Source organism: Oreochromis aureus, linkage group 10 (genome assembly GCF_013358895.1).
Source record: "Oreochromis aureus strain Israel breed Guangdong linkage group 10, ZZ_aureus, whole genome shotgun sequence".
NCBI classification, from domain to species: domain Eukaryota; kingdom Metazoa; phylum Chordata; class Actinopteri; order Cichliformes; family Cichlidae; genus Oreochromis; species Oreochromis aureus.
The window spans coordinates 30,373,546-30,392,332 of record NC_052951.1 but is presented as its reverse complement, the minus strand read 5'-3'; the positions used below and the strand labels follow the sequence as shown (position 1 = coordinate 30,392,332).

The 18,787-nt window shown below is 39.1% G+C and overlaps 1 protein-coding gene across 1 annotated transcript in view; it reads left to right on the top strand.

Moving 5' to 3' along the window:
* Positions 1 to 18,787, top strand: part of LOC116328524 (polypeptide N-acetylgalactosaminyltransferase 10-like) — a 118,842-nt gene that overhangs the window by 87,183 nt on the left and 12,872 nt on the right. Inside the window, exons 7-8 of the mRNA XM_031750337.2 lie at positions 5,402 to 5,519; positions 12,962 to 13,069. Of these exons, the coding sequence (XP_031606197.2) occupies positions 5,402 to 5,519; positions 12,962 to 13,069 (226 nt within the window). The remainder of the gene's footprint in view (positions 1 to 5,401; positions 5,520 to 12,961; positions 13,070 to 18,787) is intronic.

Sequence of the window (18,787 nt, the reverse complement as noted above, 5' to 3'; positions counted from 1 at the left end):
GTTTGGATGCCAGAGAATATTTGACTATCCTGGGGAAATGCTGTAGGCATGATAAGGCAGTGATGCAGGGGGATAAGAAACTAAAGAAGAAATGAGCTGCAGAACAATCAGAATCAATCCTCATTTCGTGAATTAGTCTGCTCTTCTTGCCCAATGAAATGACCTTCATCAGTGCAAATCCAATTTGAGTCGCAAAGATTTTCATTTTCATTCTGATTGACATTGCAGCAGTGGAGAACGAGGCATGGTGGGCTGGCAAAATCCATCTCTGAGGTGTGCACGCGTGTGTGTTTGAGGGTAATGGAGTATGATTTTTATCCCTGTCCTCATGCCTCTGTCACTGTCTCTTTTGTTAATGCCATCAACACTCCCTTCATTTGTCCCCCCCTTCTCTCTGTCCCTCTCTCTCTGCTTCTTTAAGTTTCAAGGTTTTATTTAGCAGTTAGCTCAGGCTTTAAGTTCCCCAAGGTCAGTAGACTGAAATGGAGAATATCAACTTGAGCATTTGTAGTTAAATCTCAGTTGTTTGTTAGAAAGACCCTGGACCATGCTGTCCTTTTCCTCAAATACACCGCCCCCTTCTTGGTGATTTAAACCAGAGATTCTGTTCCTTTGTAGGAATTGATACTTTCTCTGAGAAGATGGTCAAAAATGAGCAAACCTACCATTCATCAGTTACAGTTCAAACAATAAATAAAAGTACAAAACTAACAGGACAATAAATATAATTTCCACAGTTCTGACAAACGCTGTTAAGTAAATAACTTTGCCAAAATCAAATGTAACTTAAAGTTTATGAAATCATTTAAACATAATTGTTGTGGTATCATCAATCTGATTTACTCTTACAGCAGTCAAATGGGTACTGAGATTTTATATTCTGCCAAATGTACATGTTGATCCCATTACTTATGGTATTGCATTTTCTTGCTGCTTCTGGCCTGTTAAGGTCACTTTAGTCGATGCCGGTCAATATTAATTCAGTAGAGCTGCTCTGTGGCGGAGGGCTGAAGTCTGTGCTGTGGAAATCCAATTTGCCATTTCCATTTCTATTGTGATTTTCTTTTATTGAAAAGAAATAAAGTTTAATGTTGACATGCGTAGGAAGGTAATTACAGGCATTCAGAGTGGTGGAATTTCCGTTCTCCTCTTTAAAGACTACAGCAGTGTTTCGCAACCCTGGCTGGACAAATTTGTGGCCACCATCACACCGGTCGATGTTCAGCTTGTGCTTCACAGTGTGGGTGAACAGGTAATCAAAAAGAGTCTCTATGGGGTCCTGGTACTAGCAGATGGTCTGCAGACTTTCTCTGTGTGCGTGTTTGTCTGTTCAATATAAAGTAATGACATTTTTAAAGTAAATAGACTGTGCTGTCGGCACATGAGACTGGGACCCACGCTCTGGACAGACTGTTCTTAGTGTGCTACAACACTGTATTGCGTTGACAGGGCGAAGACGGGTCCACATTAAAAAGCAAAGAGATCTTCGGTAGTGCTAGCTATCCACTTGATCCATCTTAAAAGGTGGACGGAGTCAGGTAAAGCGTGGGATACTTAAAAACCTTTCCGGTAATGATTGATCTGGAAATGGATCCGAATATATTTTTGTTTATTTTGTGTTCATTATCAAGAGATTAAGGTATTTTTGCCCCCCCTTTCTTGTAATTTATCCTCACTATAGAAGAACCAAGATATGGAAAAAGACACAGACCCAAAAATACAGACGTTAACTGTGGTTCTGCACAGTTGTTACTCCTCTAAAAACCACAGTACTGAGGGATGTGAACAAAGAGTCAAGGCACCTAACTGTAAACCCAGAATTGTTAATCCCATTTTTCAATGCATGAGATGGATGTTTAGTTTGGTTGTAGAGATACAGATAACTTTGACACAGGTGGTGCTGAATGGAGGAACTAATTCAGGAATGCCAAAGTCAGTTTATACAATTCAGTCCAAAAGTCTTGAGCCACCCTTCAGTTCAGCCACTGGTGTTGGGAATCTTGTCAAAGCTGATGGAAATATGAATGCTCCACGTAATACCATTCGGAGACCATCCGACTGTCACTGACTTCATTTTTCACCCCTCAGCCATGATGGGCTGATACAGTATTGTATTGATTTTAAAGCTCATTAGAATTGGAAAAGTCCTGTTTTGCCCAATATACTGTGTTACTGAAGTGATTTATGTTTCAGTTAATCACTGCATGCATTTTTCATTTCCCTAGCAAAATATAAAGAAATGAGGGGTGTCTCAAGACTTTTGCACAGTACTGTGTATACGAAACCCTGATTAAATTATATGCCTGAATAAAATTAATTAAATATGTCCTCCCAAAACAGTTTTTTTTTTCCACAAACAGATTTTTTTTTCTGCACAGTGGCAAAACAAAGTAGTTGCTAAGCAACTCAGGAGCAGCAGTGTGAGTAGTGACTGGGTCAACTCATTATCATTTTAAATTAAGTGTTTTGCAGCAACAGGGTTTTTGTCTGGTTTTGAGTTGTGGCTCCCTGTTTGAAAGAGAATGGAATTCATTGTGTTCAAGTGGTCTCTGTGAATGTTAACATGTGTGTTCAGGCATTTGTGAGAAACAAACATGACAAATGACCACAAAATGATGAATTAGAGGATCTACAGAATCTGACAGATATGGAAGCTGAATTCAGTTTTAAAATACATATATTAATTGGACATTCATGCATAGAATAATATGTCAGATGCATTCAAAATTGCATATAGAATTAAGTGAAATGCCCTGTTTTACTTTGGTGTGCAGTATATCGATGATGCCAACCAAATGCGGATTTTGTTTTCACTTTAGTAATGTATAAGAATATCCTACAGTCCAAAAACAACATTTTGATCTCATAGACTGGAAGACAATGTACTGTCAAGTCAGTCCACTATGACATTGGACAAAATCTAAACAAATCGAACCATTAAAACTCAATTCCAAACATCAGAAGGTGTACAGGTGCAGTCATTAATACCATACACTACAAATTATAATTGACTGTGACGTTAATGACCTGTTCTTGAGGGGGCGGCAGCAATTGAAACACTCAAAAGCTGCTGATCCATTGACCTAGTCAAGCTAATTGAGATGAATGGAATAGAAGAGAGAATCTTGAATGGGACCTGGTTTGTTTCCATCGCCTGAAGCATTTTAAAGCATCTGCATCTGAGATGATGTCGCCTGGCCTGGCATACAGTGGAGTGCAACTGGCTCCTGGGCAAATGCAATAATTGTTTTACAATGCTTATTATCAGTATAGTTGAACATGCATGTGGTTGTTACCCTGCCAGATTAAATTTTAACTTGTGGTTAAGCGATCTTCATATTCGCTAGCTTGTGAGATGTGAGTGCTGTCATTCCCAAAAGCCGCTGGGTTTCCTTCCACACAACTCTGGGGAGATGAAGAGTGTTTGTGTTTTCTCCCTCCAGTGAACAAGAGCTAACAATCACCACCCCATAAATCAGTGCCCACGCAGTGTCTACGCTCTCTTTGCTAAACTCACAGTCCGCTGACCATACCCACCATCAGCACTCACACACAGACATGCAACACACTGTTTCTCTGTGCCCCTGCAGCTACTGTTGTTCACCCTTTGTCCTGTGATGAAAGTCTGTCTGGTGCATTTCATTCTGTGCTATTCCAGGGAAGCAGAGTGTGAGTGTGTGTGTGTGTGTGTGTGTGTGTGTGTGTGTGTGTGTGGCAGCTTTGTGTTTGCTTCACTTTGCTTCCTCCAGCGTACAACAGTCACCAGTTATGGACAATGAACTGCACAAGCACAGTTATCCGGTCGGACAGGTCAAGTATGCCTGTGTGAAAGAATTATTCAAACTGTTGCAGAAAGGCGTGCTTTATCAGAACAAACGTAGGCAGGGAAAACGAGAGCGGCGACCTCAGCTCGTGTTTTTATGCCCTTTACGACGCTTAATGTGTGATTTAGGCTCAGTCTCATTTCCATTATGGTTTTCATCACTACGATCACAAAGCCGGTTGTTAAGGAGCAGTTACGCATTATGGTTCCTATCCACCGTTACCACCATAATACGTACTTTGGACTAACGGTAAAAAAATGGAAAAGTGCTGCTGGTAAGTATTTTGTATGCAAAATGTCTCACCTGTATCATCTTCACCGTGACTTCTCCGTACAAGGATTTTGCTGACTGAAATAAACAAGTTTCTGTGCAAACGCATGGCTGCAATTAAGTTTGAATTTCTAAACTGAGCCAACAGACAAAAAGAATTCTCCTGCTTCCTTTTGTTCAGAGATCATGATGAATCAGTCTTGCCGGGCCCTGTGCGCATGATAATTTTAAAGAGCGCAGAGGTGTGATTGTGAACTCATGTGCATGCACACGTGTAGTGCAAGGGTTTTTATATGGAGAGATACAACAGGATATTATAGTGAGGCAGATTAAATTACACGTGAAAGTTCTTTGATTTAATGATTTATTTGAGGGGAAAAAAGTTAAAACTGGCAAGCTGTTGGCGATCTCTCTGATCACTGATGGAACCTGAGATTATGGTCCAAGCCTATCGTATCGTCCATGCTAACAGCTCTAGACTCATAATTCACTAACAATAGTATCCACCTTGGTTGCAACAAAGACAAGCATGTGGTGTTTCAACATGAGACTGATTGGAAAATAAATTCTGTATTCCTCCGGTTTATTTTCCTTTTATACCATTTGCTATTAATTTCCATACCGCTACAATTTGGATTAAAATAAAATAAAGCTCTGAAATTCTGAGCACTAGTGTATCACTAGATGATAACTCTGGGCACAAATGCCTTGTAATGTTTCAGGAAATAGAAGGAAAAGAGGCTTTTCTTGGATTTATAATGCTATCTGTGAGGTTATGTTCTCATCTATCTTGCATTATTTCATAGTTCAATACAGAAAATTCCCCGTGGATAAAACTTTTCTTTCTCTGCCCGCCTGCTCCTCCCGTTTTCCTCCAGTTGTTGCCGGTGTCCTGATGAGAAGCTGTTCGATATTTTACCATTCAGTTTTGCTGCAGGGAGAAGCTCCCACTGCACTCTGAGCTGAGGACTATTATGTTGTTTGGCACTGCTGAGCTTGTCATCCCAGTCAGTATTCTCACTGGTTCAGATGGGTTAATTGGTTTTGTGCTGTGAAGAGTGTCACTGGGTTGCTATACACATGTGGGGATGTGAAAAACGCAGCTCTGGAGTGGGATAGAGCCGGAATTCTCTAACACACTTTTCTGTTTATTTAATCCTGTGTGCATTTACCAAGTCATGGGATGTAACAAGGGTATGTTCAAACCTGGCACTTTATATGTATGGCCAGCCTGCAAGATTTGAAGTCATTTTAATACTTCCTGTTGTATTCCAATTTACGCCCAACTGTGCCTTTGTGTCTTTTAGGTCTCCAGTGATGGCAGGTGGACTGTTTGCTGTCGACAGGAAGTGGTTCTGGGAGCTTGGGGGATACGACACCGGCCTAGAAATTTGGGGAGGGGAGCAGTACGAGATATCCTTCAAGGTAAAAAAACAATTTAAAAAGAGAGAAGAGCGCAGTGTAGTGTAGAAAATAATCAATAAAATCACTTTGACGTCTGTGAAGAAAGCTGACTTGATTCCCAAGACGTGTGGGTCCTCGTTTAATGTTTGGATTCAGGCATTTCAGTTTTGTACTGAATATACTAAACCCAGGGTTATGAACCATGTGTGTGTAAGCAGAAAATGACAGTGCTGAATACCTCAGTCATGCTTGTTACTGACTCATGATCTTGTAAAATTGTTATTTTCCTATTATTTAAAAATTAGTATCCAAAAGTCACGTGACTAATAAGTCAAAATAAAACTGTACAAAAGTGATGACATCATTCTTGGCAAAGAAATTCATTTGAAATTGGGATTACAGTGTTGAATCATTCTCTAGTATGTTGGTGCAAAATCTCCCTTGTGCATTCAGCTGGGTTGAGATTTAGAAACCACGAAGGTCAAATTACATAATTCACATCATTTTCATAAACCTCAAGCCATCCAGTGAGCCCTGGTGCCCTCGTATTACCTGTGTCCTGTTTCGTCATAGGATAAAGGTGATCACGCTTCTAAGAGGACCCAAAATGCTTGCTGTCAGAGTTCCTCAGAACATTTAAGGTTTTCTTGTGGAATTCCTTTGACCTGCCAGTTTTTAACAGACAAGTCAAATCATCCATTAGCAGGAAGCAGTGGTGATTCAGGAGACTCTGGTCAGTAAGAAAACAACAGTTTGAGAGTGTACGCTGTCTAGCTTTTTGCACATCCTCTAGCACTGAGAGTGGGCAGAGGAAGTGGTAGAAAGTATAGTCATCTGCAGTGACTCAGTGTTGCTGTCAAAGATTAAAGCCGAATAAGCCCAAAATCACCAAGACGATATATGAAGTACTGTTCACTGATTCAAGGTTAGCCTGTGAAGGGGAAAAATATGAAGTTCATGCAAGTACCAACATACTCAGAAAGCAGACACACTGGGGAAAAAAGAGGCTGTCAGGAGAGAATACGTGTTCGTGGAGATATTGTCAAATTTGATGAAAATCAGAGAGGAGAGAGTTCAGAGGGAATGGGAACAGTAATGGCAAGGTGCAACAAAAGGAGAGGGTGGGGGGGATAATATCAAAATCAACAGGAAAGACCACGTAATTGTCTCTAAATTGAGAATTGGTTACAGTCACTTCAAGAGTTGGCAATGTCAGGAAAAGAGATGAAGGAGAGAGCTTGTGAAGAGAGAAGAGGCGAGAACGGGTTAGAACGCATTAGAAAGCAACTTGACTAAATAAAGACTGCAATAGAAATGGGCAGTTCTGGATGAGAAGAAGACAGTCCTTAAATTGCTGGAAAGCTATTAAGAAAAGAGGTCTTGTTGCTAAGTGCAGGAGTAAATGAAATATTTTTCACATTTTTCCTAAACCACCTCCTTCTTAATGAGCACTTACTGATTTTAAGGCTCATATGCAGCATTACTATATTTTGACATTAAACAGCTTTTAAAGAATTTAGTCCCATGTGCTTCCCTCTCTTTGGCTTTCCCCATATTCTTTAACTAAGCAGCTAAAAGACTTGTAGAGCAACATGGTGCATCCCTCATTGTGGTTTCAACTCATGAGCCAAATATTAATCTGTTGCATCTACGACTCTCCACATTAATCATACTCAGAAGTCCCTATTAGATTATGTTTTTGTCTGGTACTTCACCATGAATTATTCTACAGCACAGCCGTAACTGCTTGCGACTTGGCCAGTATGTTAAGCAGTGGTCTCCCCCTCCTCCCTGCTTCCTCTCTCTGCGTGCTCCGGACAGACAAAACGGCCCGTCACAATAATTGAATTCTGGTTTGAATGAGTAAGGACTTTTGTCGTCTCACTCAATTAGACACAAAGGCCACTGCTGTGTAGTTTGATGAAATTGGACATATGCTCCTGTGTGATAGTACTGCGATTGTTCCTTAGAGTGAAATTTCCAGCACAGAGGCATTGTTGTTTATACAAATTGAACACCTAAATCTAATTTTCCATCAAAACAGTTTTACTTTTGACTGCCCCTTCCTATTAATGTAATGCCATTTTGCTATTTTCTACTATTGATACGGAATAAGAGAAATTTCATGCACGAAATGTTGCCTATGTGAAAAGTTTTCCTTTCACATAGGCAACATTAATGATCAAAGGAAAATATATATATATTTTTACATCATTATATACATAGATTTACAAATTTATTAGAGCATCTGTCATAAAAACAAGGGAACACTGATATTTTAGAAATATTTCAAACATGTTTAAGACTAAATATGTTACTATTTATTATATAAAACCAACTGAGTTCACATTCTTATAACTAAACTTGAGCCAGCACACTGGATGTCTCTGAGAAGTTGGAAATTAATCAAGCGTAATCCACTAAAACTGGTTTTTAGATGAGTAAATAACTAATCTGGTCAAATTCATGGATAACAACAATTTTGAGCTTTTGCAAACTGGTGGATTAGTAAAGAGCAATATTGTTAGTTTAGAGCAACCGTGGGATAAATTTTAGATGGTGTAATAATTTTGTAAACACAAAAACTGTGCTTGACAAATGCCAAAAAATAGTCAAAGCATGCTTCTCTAAGACTTGAATTCTATTGATAGACAATATATTTAAAGACTTGGATGTTCTTAAATATTGTTTAGGTTCAATTCAAATCTATAATCCTGTCAAATGTAAGAGGTCAAATATCTAATTTTGCATATTTATTATATGTAGATTGAAATGTTCTGTAATCTATCATATCAGTAATCTGTCATATCATTAGTTCAGTCAAATAAATAACCATTTTTCCACATCTTAAAGTCATGAAGTTTTCGGTTAGGTGAAATTATTTCACTGATAAACTACAGTTTTGTCTTAACACCACAATCCATATTTTTCAAAAGGTCCCACTTTGATGTTACTCTGTTTCCAGTTTGCATCACTCTGGTTTGTGTTTGCAGACAAGCTGGTATCTTTCATGCAACTATATGCAAACTTGGTCACCATGATCACTTACAGATCTCTGGGCCTGAGTGATAGAGGCCTAACAACTTAATGTCATCATACAGAAGCTAATGATGGGTTCTTTCACTTGCATCAACATCTCTTTGACTTCAAATTTGGAGTTGCAGTTAAATGCTACCAAATGCAAGTTCAATACTTACCTTTTATCTACTGTCGTGAAATACGACGTCACTATGGAATGACAAGCTAAATGACGCACGAGCAAATACAACAGGAGCTAAACAATGAGGCAAAGGATTGTTCCTAGGAGTGGTTGATCCATATGAACACAAAGAAGGGTCAAATGTTAAAAGTGCATTTTATTGAGATTAACGCTGAAAGCAGTAGTTAAAAATAAAATCCTTCAAACGGAAAGTAACGAGTCTTCAAATTGTTTTTGTCTTTTGTTATGGGAAAATATTACATCACAGTACTTCAGGTTCTAGAGCAGCTGCGTGCAGGAGACTGTAGTTTCTTTGTTCTTGATACCGGTCAGAGGCAGCCACGACTTCTTTGTACCCAACAGTGGATGTACCTGAAGTGTAACAACAGCACTCAGTCAGATCACATGATTGTATTACACAATCTGTTTTTAAACAAACAAAATCATAAAGACTTTGTTTGATTCTAGCTATGCTACCATGTAGCTACAGCCAAAATAACTGCCACACTTCTTACAAAATGCTGTTGTTGTTTCGTTCTTCTGATTGCTATCCTACCCGTCAGTTATCTTTTTCACCTCAGTTCCTCTTTGTTATTTTCAAGTTTGAAAAAGCAAAAATGCGGAAAAAAACGTAATTTAGCAGCATAGCTGCTGACCCTTCATTCTCAATGAATTTAACTTTCAAAGCCAAAACCAACCTCTATCTCCATATATTCAATGTATACTACATATAGTTGCGTGACATAGAGTTCCCTAGTGCATTGCAGTGGTGACAGCACAACTTTTTAGCCACTGACAATGAAGGGTTGTATACAAATGGCTGTAATTCCCAATTCCTTTATGTAATACTTTTACTCATTGCCTTGATTCAAAGCTGAAAGTCTACCCATCTTGACTGTCTGATGTACAGAACTACAAAAAAAAGCTACAAAACAAATCATTTTTTAATTTTTAAGCTGCTTTGCAACCCACCTCAGCTCCTCTTTTTCATGCCGTGTCTGTCTTCATCAAACACTCTTGTCATTGTTGCCCTTTCAGTTCTGTACAGGGGTCAAGGTGTGCTTGTTGTGCCTTGGTTCATTTCAAAAAACACCATTTGTTTGAATTCTCACATCAGCAGCATCAAAACTTGCTGCTGGTCAGCAAATGAAGAGCTGTGGTTCAGTTTTCAGTTTAGAGGTGACCTAAAAACAAATGTAGAAGGAAAAAAATATATGAACTCACAACTTTAAACCATTTGCTAGCTGATGTACACTGCTGCCCGGCTGACAGCTGTGAAAGCTTGAAAGAAGTTTTATGAACCACATATATTGAAGGTCAAACCAGCTTTGATGTCAGCACTTGTTAAAATCCCCCTTAAATTTAATTTTCTGTGCATCAGGCTTTACTAGCAGACACCATTCATCTTTAAATAAATGCGCTGTTCATTTTTTGCTTAATTGGGCAAGCAAACTCTGCATGAAAGGTTAATGGATTTAGTGACTAAAGCTTTGAGTTGGTAACAGGAAGATTGAGAGATTCTTGGGTGAGATTAGTTTTATTTGGACTAAAAAAAGAGCCTCATTCTTCCATCATACTGTGTTGTTGCTATAGCGTTTCCTTCCCTCTTTGTCCTTTTAAATGAAAAGACATCAAAGCCCTTCAAGAGACATTTGCAATGCTGATTTGTTAAAAATAATTTAAGAGCTACATTGCTTTCATCCATGTTTACTCGTTTGCATTCTTTTCCCGGGCCTTTTTCGTTGGTATGCTAGATTTCTTGGCATCTTCTCCTAAAAAACATCGATCTGTAGCACAATTGCAGTTGGAGTGCAGAGCCAAAATATCTTCTTAATACATTAAGAAGGATTCCCTTTCTCTCATTAAGGTAACCATTCCTCACTTGACTTTTCAGATGTAAGTTAGTGCCAAAAGTCGGGTATAATCAGATTGATTATGTGTATGGAATTAAATTATTGAGGTGTTGGGGCCTTCAGCATTATGCCAATGTAATTGCATTCTATAATTTGTTTTTGAAAGGAGCTATATAAACAAGATGGTACTTTAAAAGGACAGTATGGCTGATCTGGGCCGCCGTGCTGTGGTTTCTGGTGTTCATGTTTTGAGGTGAGCAGATTGTAGAGGTTGAGGTGTTAGAGGTGAGTGATAAGACTTTTAATTTAATCTGACTGCCACTGAACTCGAGCTCTTGATCCCTCCTGCGGTGGGGCGCCCCTGTTATTAAGCTCAAGTGCTTCAGTGCAGGGATGAAGGGGACGGAAGGCACCAGTGCAGCAGGTCAGACTTTCCCCCTACAGCACAATGTGGAGAGGGTAGATTCAATCTGTTATTTCCCCCGATTCTGTTTGTCCAAGCTGGAGCGATGCAACAACCTTGACAAGGAGTAATTGAATTGAAATAGCAGCCAGCTGATGTCCACTCTGGAGAATCAGGAGGGGAATGCGAGTATAACAATATTCAGGTGGGAAATTACAATTTTGCTCTTGTTACTATACGCCTGAGCTTAAATACGGTCTCTATCTTCATCATCAGAGAGGTTTCTTTGAGAAAATGTCTTGACCTTCAGCTGAAGGCAAGGAAGACTTTTCTAGATTAAAGTGTCTGAATTTCAAATTGTATAAAGACAGCATATTATAACTGTTATATCATCAGAAGTTCAGGCTTCAGAGGTTCAAGTCACGACAGAAGTAGGAGGAATGCAAGATTTAGGCAGATATGGAGGACGGTGTGCTGCAAAGGTCACGGGAGGTCTTGGTGGAGATCTCGTATAAAGTACACTCAAAAAAATCTTACATAAATCATAAATCTTAAATCCTGATTTAAAGTAGATGTATTTTAATCTGGCTTTTAGACAGATTTTGTTCCAAAGTTTAATCTCCAATAGGAATCCATCTTCTTCCCTAATCTCCTGAAATGCTTAGTCTATAATAAACTAGTATGTAAGTCTTTAAGTGGCTAAACAGGCCAAATATTTATTGGTATTGCATTCACTGGTATTGATGTTCATTTTCTAAGGTGCTATGAAAATGAGTTCACACTAGTTTGTTTAGAAGAGCAGATTTTTGCATGTCTATATATAGACAAGAACACCTCTACAACCCACATGTCCAATCCGATCTCCTTAACTGGAACATCTAATTCCCAGTAGCTTGTGGAGAAGTCAGCAGCACACATCTCTAAGTAACATGTTGTAGCCTAAACACATCTGTATTGGATATTAGTTTGATCATTATTGTGCAGCACACTGTGTTAATGTTTCAGCTGAATCTTTATTAGGTTTTTTTTTTTTTTTTTGCATATTTTATCTACACATTTATCTGTTAGTCAGATTGTGTTTGTGGATAATTGAGACTTAGATTAAGATCAGACTACATTTTGTGATTGATACCAAAACTCTGATTAATAGATGGTAATTAATTGCATCTTATTCTTTCAACTGTTACACGTCCGCATCTTTCAGCTAAATAAAAAACGGGTTGACATCAACAGCACACTGAGAGAATAAATTCGAAGCATGTAATGTAAAAAAAAGATAATCCCAAACTCTTTGACTATCTGAACTTTTGACCCCAAACTTTTGACCCCAAAGTCTTTTCATTAATTTAAAGTGTCTAATCACTTAAATTCTAGCTTTAAATTACTAGATTTCGACACCCTGTAGACTTGAAAGGTAGCTCTGCTTTCACTAAGTAGCATACCAAATCCAATTTGAGTCTTTGTCATTTAGCTAAGCATGATTGACTTGTCTCATTCTCTTCAGTGTAATTTCTTCTCTTTGTTCTGTGCAATCTAGAAACACATAAACTTTTTTCAAAGTTCTATCACCTGCAGTCTTTTATAAAATAGGATCCATATCTGTAATTCTTTGAAGTTTTCAACTGTCTTTGTGCTACTTGAACCTCCTGCTTTTGTTCCTCTCTCCGGGATTTCATGACCAAGTCAGCATACCCTGCACCCCTGTGCGTACCCTATACACCCCCTACCCTTCTTCGGTTTAAAGGTCCCCCTCCTACTTCTCCCATTTATCCTTTTTTTCCTTTTATGTTTTGACCTTGTCTACTCTCTGTTGCTTTTTCCTGGTCGTGTCCTCCCACATTTTGTCTTTCTCACATACTTTTTGTTTCATCTCTGAATTGTTAACCTCATCACCCCCTCTCAATTCCAGGCTGTTCAGTTACACAAACTCACTCTCAGATATGATCTTTATCACTGCTGACTCCCCGTCTCTCTCCCTCTCTCTCTCTCTCTCTCTCTGTCTCTATAGGTGTGGATGTGTGGTGGTCGGATGGAGGACATTCCTTGCTCCAGGGTTGGGCACATCTACAGGAAGTATGTCCCCTACAAAGTTCCTGGTGGTGTCAGCCTTGCCAGGGTGAGTCTCAGATCTGCCTTAAGCATTATGGGAAAGCGTGATGTTTTCCATTTCTGGTGCCTTGTATTTGTCCAATGATCTCATGGTGAAATGTCTTGCCTTGAGAGTGCAGAGGTTTCAGTTTGATCTGTTAAGCTTCACCTCCAAACAACAACGCCAACACACTTTGGAGGGCCACACACATGATAACCAGTCAGTCTAAGCGGTGCTGAGCAGAGTGTAAACATGTAATGAATAACTGCACAAAGTAAATGCAAAGGAAATCCATTATCCATTTGTTTCTTTAATATGAAATCAAGCTAAATCAGAATGAGATTTAAATAACTAAATATCAGTATAAGTCTTAATAATGCTACATTGGTTGGGCTCTACAGATGTTGTGTGAAAATCTGTGATGTGTATGACTTGAACTTTGGTCTCCAGTGTGAGTGTTAAAGTCCCTCCAGCCTCCAAAGGTGGATTTGCTCACATGTCCCTGTATGCACAATATTGATGTGTACTTGGACACGACTCAGTAAAAAACAGACAGACAAAAATCATGATCAGGGACATGAAAATGTTGGACCATCGCATAAAAACTGTTACGTTCATGCACAAAAACACAAATCAGTGTATTAGAAGCTGCAGCTATTTCACAAACCCTGCTTTTGAACTCTGTTGACATGCATGACCTCTACCTGTTTCTTCATTTAACTCCATTATCTATAAGTTCTTCATTTTAGTCTCTCAGTAAATGGGGGCATGATCGTTGCCCTGCACACACAAACATCAGCAGCCTGCGATTGCTGCACTGATGGTGGCAGTTGGATACTTTTAACACATCGCTCAACCCTTCCTGGGAGGTTGCGGAATCATTAGCATTAGCATCTCAAATCTGTGACTGGCCGTAAAAACCCGATTACCATCCAAAATGCATCTACTCAATACTGAAGGCTAGCATTACATAAAAAGACCACTGAATTGCAAGCCACTGTGAGTGTGATGCATGCTTTTAGCAGCTTTCGTGTATCCTTACTTTGGGTTTCTAAAAGTTGTCACCTACACACACAGCATACAACTTAGAATTTTCCCATAATTAGCTCCCCTTTCTTTATTCCATGGCAGCTTTAACACTGTGAAACAGTATGAGAAGTGTTAAAAATGGCTTTCTGGCCTGTAGCTGAACATTATTCATTATGTATGACTCAGCCTCATTCTGACACCTGGCTCTGTTTGGCTCAGATGAATATGTAATTAATCCCTTTGGCCTCGGTTTTTGCCTTCTTGGTCTGACCATTAGCCCCACAGTGAGGCTGTATTGAATACTAATAGCAAACAAACAGGCTAGTTTTAACAGTATAAAAGTGTTGACTGTACCTGGGGCTGTTATGAATCTGGTTTTTGTTGATTTCCCTAGTAGTTTACAAAGAATCAAATAATAATACAGGATTTATTTACTACTGACTTGCCTCATTAGACTAGATGATTAACGCGATCTTAAGTCAAGACAACTCTGAACACCAAAGGCTCTTTTTGTACCTTAGTGATGGCTGAAGTCACTGACCAACTGTTGTTTCATTTTAATTTTTATATTAGCTAATATATTTTATTTTGGCCATGACTTATTGTAAAAATGTAAATAATATAACCAAATATCTTCAAGTTTGGCTTGTTTGGCTACACACTCCATTTATATCTGTTTTCACAAAACACAACACACCTGATAGAAGATCTGACGAAAAAATGTTTGGAATAATGGAAGTGTGTGCGTGCGTGCGGGCGTGCGTGTGTGTGTAGGAGATCTACAGAGAGCTTTTTTGTATGTCAGCTTTGGGGAGAAAAGATCTTGGCGTTTTCTTGTTTTGTTTTTATTTAGTATTTTTTTTTCTCCACATGACACTTTGTGTCATTATCATTTAAGTCATTTCAAAAATGACTTAAATGATCATGACACAAAGCGCTGTCACAAGATTTAACTCGTTTTCGTGGACGTTAGTTATCAGTTCAGCTCTAAAAGCATAAGGTTGGTTAGCACAGTCTACAAAGTGCTCTAACATCTTTAGCTTTTTTTTTTGTTTTTATTTGTGATTTTTCTTTTCTTATATCCTCCAACAAAACATTCAGAGAGATGGAGCTAGATATTTATTTCTCTATCTATATATCATATCAAAATAAATCAAGTTAACTTGAGCTCTAGTATGATCAGCAGAATGATGGAAAATTTCATTTAGCGACACAAGTATAATGTTGTATGAGGAACACAAATCAATAGATTAGTGCAGGGGTGTCAAACACAGCAAACATAATCACGTAATCAAACAGCCCATTGGATGACTTTGCAAAGTGTGAAAACTGCCAAGAGGGCATAAATTTGGATTTTTAGCTGTGTTTTTGGCAGTTTTACAGTCGTCTTACTAACAGACATTTCTCATTTAAGATCATATTTGGACTTTATGTATCCCACGATGTAAAATGAGTTTGATAGCGTTGGATTAGAGCTTCGACTATTTCACAAACTGCTGTGTTACAACATTCGACTTATGCAAATCTGCCCCTGCTATCCCTCTGCTCACTGAAGCCTAAAGTTATCCTGCAACGTGCAGGAAGACGCAGCAGACGTCGAACAAATCATAACCCAAAAATTTAAAGGTACACATTTATGTTATAATGTGACAACATAATACAAAATAACCAATCAAAACAGTAGGAGGTGGAAAAAGTTTAAGATTTTGTGCGGTAAAATTGCTGGGGGCGGGGTTGTCAATCTGATAGTGTGCTATGGCTTTGTGGGTAAATAGGGCATAAACTTAAACCACTATTGATTTCTCTTAGGTGGCTAAAATCCATTTTGTTACTGACTGTGTCCTCATCAGTCCATGACTTTAGTTCCGGTGCCGGTCAATGCTCCCGTCTGCTTGGCAGCTTGACACCACCTGCTGTTGATGACACACTGTGTGTGGATCTCACTTCAAAGCAACTGAACTAACCCCAACTGAGTAAAAAGAGTTTTCCCAGTAAAAAGCTTATAATTTTAAACATCCACCCATTTTCTTTGCTTCCTTCACCAAACTTAGGGTTGCAGGGAGGCCAGAGTCTGTCCCAGTTCCCATAGGGTGCGAGGCGGATACACCCTGGAGTGATCACCAGTCCATCAGAGTGCCTTACCGGTTTCAGTTTTAATAGTAGTGATCTGTTGTACAAAATCCAGAATGTATATCTAGACACGCAGAACTAACGGACTGAAGCATTCCCTTAACGGGACTCAATAAAGACTTTGGTTTGTGTAAGGATTTAGTCATGGCTCACTAAGAGACACTTCTGCCATGCTCTAAAATTTTTTGCCTGAGGAAAGAATTAAACCTTTAACACCTTTATTTTCCTCTTTGCTTTTTTCAAACTCATTTTTGTTGATTTTTTTAAGTATTTCTCATCTATATAATCTCTTCATGGTGAGAGAAGCATTTCAGCAGGTACAGATAAAGAGAACGAAGGATCTCCAGACATATTTATAGACTTTCGTGTGCGCGTATGTGTGTGCACATCAGGGAATCTCAGCCCCCTCCAAGTCCAGTCGGCACACAGGAAGATAGAACCACTGAACTGCACTTCACCTAGGGAGCACAGAGCTTGAGTTTTGCTGCAGGCGATGAGCTTTGCTACAGGGATTTTATGTGTGCCTGTGTGTGTGTGGCTGGAAGCTTTTCTTCACTACATCTGTACCTCCGAGGGTTGGAGGATTTGTATTTATTCCTTCCTGGGAGGATTGCTGAACTTGTATTCTCATTCCTTTCACCATCCCTGCCTCCAAGGCTGCTACCATCTATACTCCCAGGCATGCGTGCACACCCCAGAGGCTGACGCCTCAAAGGCTTCAGATGGATGGATTTCACATTGCTCAGGCTTTTATGTTTGCAACTCAAAGCAGGCTTAAAGAACCTGTGGAAGATGTTGTCTGTGCTGCCATTACTGTCGCTCATGTTTTGCATCGGATTTCTCTCCTCCTCACCTGTTTTATGCCTCTTAGTCATGAATATTAGATGCTCTTATAATGAGACAAAAAAGGGTGGGGCTTTTTCTGTGAGCTTATGTCACTACATGTATAATTTAGTGGCCTAAATGTACAATAAATAATGAATTCTATGTAGCTGATGCCTTACATTTGGGTGTTCTTGTTCATTTTAAGTTGCTTTCATTAGATCTTATAACAATCTCTGTTCAGCGACGGTTCACAGTAGTCATCGACGGATTCCTTTACTCCTCTCTCAGATTCTCAAGATTTCTATTGTCCTGTTGCGTTGGCTGCACCTACTCCCCCTACACAGAGAAGGAAAACTCTTTTGAAGATCCAAGTGTTCAGTGTTGTACCGAGAAGTCTTGGAAGTCTTCTCGGGTGATTCCAGCTCTACTCGCATCTTGACATGTGTAGATTCTACAGTGTCTCTCAAATGAGTCACATAATGACCCACATTTTAAGATATGGTGGGTCAGGAAATCTCAGTGCCTTGCAACCAGCACCATATGCCAAAGTTGACATCAAATTGACGACACAGCCACTGTCGCTAGCCGCTGTTTTCAACGGTTCATGCACATCTTGATTTTTATAAACTGGCGGGTTGTGCCAACGGAGCGTGTGCCGAGTGCACAATCGTGTTGTTCACCTATCGTTCAGGCGAATACCGTAATGGCTGTGGTTGTGGTTGTGCAATGATATTACCAGCAACACAACGGGGACAGCTCCGCTAGCAGTTAAATATCTGGGACTCAGTCAGCTTTTAAAAAGTAAGAAGCCTCTTGTTTGCCCAAACAACCTACACGGATACATTCTGTTTAATTTGCTTATGTAGCTCACAGTAAGGCCATATTCCATTTTTTTTTTCTTTCTTGGTTTTCTATCAGTATCTGATGATTTTAAAAAAGAAATTTGTTTTTCCTCATGATTTTGGTAAAACAAAAAATTCAGGATGTGATCTTGTAAAAAGTCATTAAATCAGACCTTTATGTGCCTCACTTTTTAAATCGAGTGAAACAGAAGGGCTTCTTGCTTCATAATCCTGATTTTTATTCTTCAGGACTTCCTTGCAGTAAGAGTAGCTCCTAGTGATGAAATACCAAGAAAAGTCTTAAAATTAACACTTTTTCTAAGAATTTCACCTTAAAGTTGGGGTTATCGAAATGGTTATTCCCAAGGCATATTAGCCCTTAAATCTGGTTGGAGTGGTGACTTGGACCTTTGGGTTTCTTTAGGAGAGGAGAAAAGGTGGAGCCACAGGAGTGCATCAAAAAAGACGTTTCCCCACTTTTGAGTAAAGAGGAAGAATGAATGCAGTTGGCATTTGGGTTTTTCTTTCCTGATAATTCATCTTTTCAATCTTTAGTGAGATCCAGTCATCAGTATATAAATATAAAATAAAAACAAATTGAATGGACAAAGCACTTAAGTGGGGATGGATTCATAACACCAACTCATGAACTCAGTAACGTCCAAGAAAACATTCCAGCACCTGCACTGTTGGGTTTTTTTGTTTTTTGTTCTTTTTGAGGAAGAAAAAACCACTCAGTCTGTTGAGGGCCTTATAAACCTTTTCCCAGAAGTTTAGGGATGCATTAGAATCGTTGCTTAAAATGCGTCCCCCAAGGGTTTAAACCAAAATAAAATTCTCACAGCGTAAATTTGAACAGATTACGTGTCTTGCTCCTTTTCATCTGTTAAAGCCAAGCCAATCTCACAGCTGATTTCAG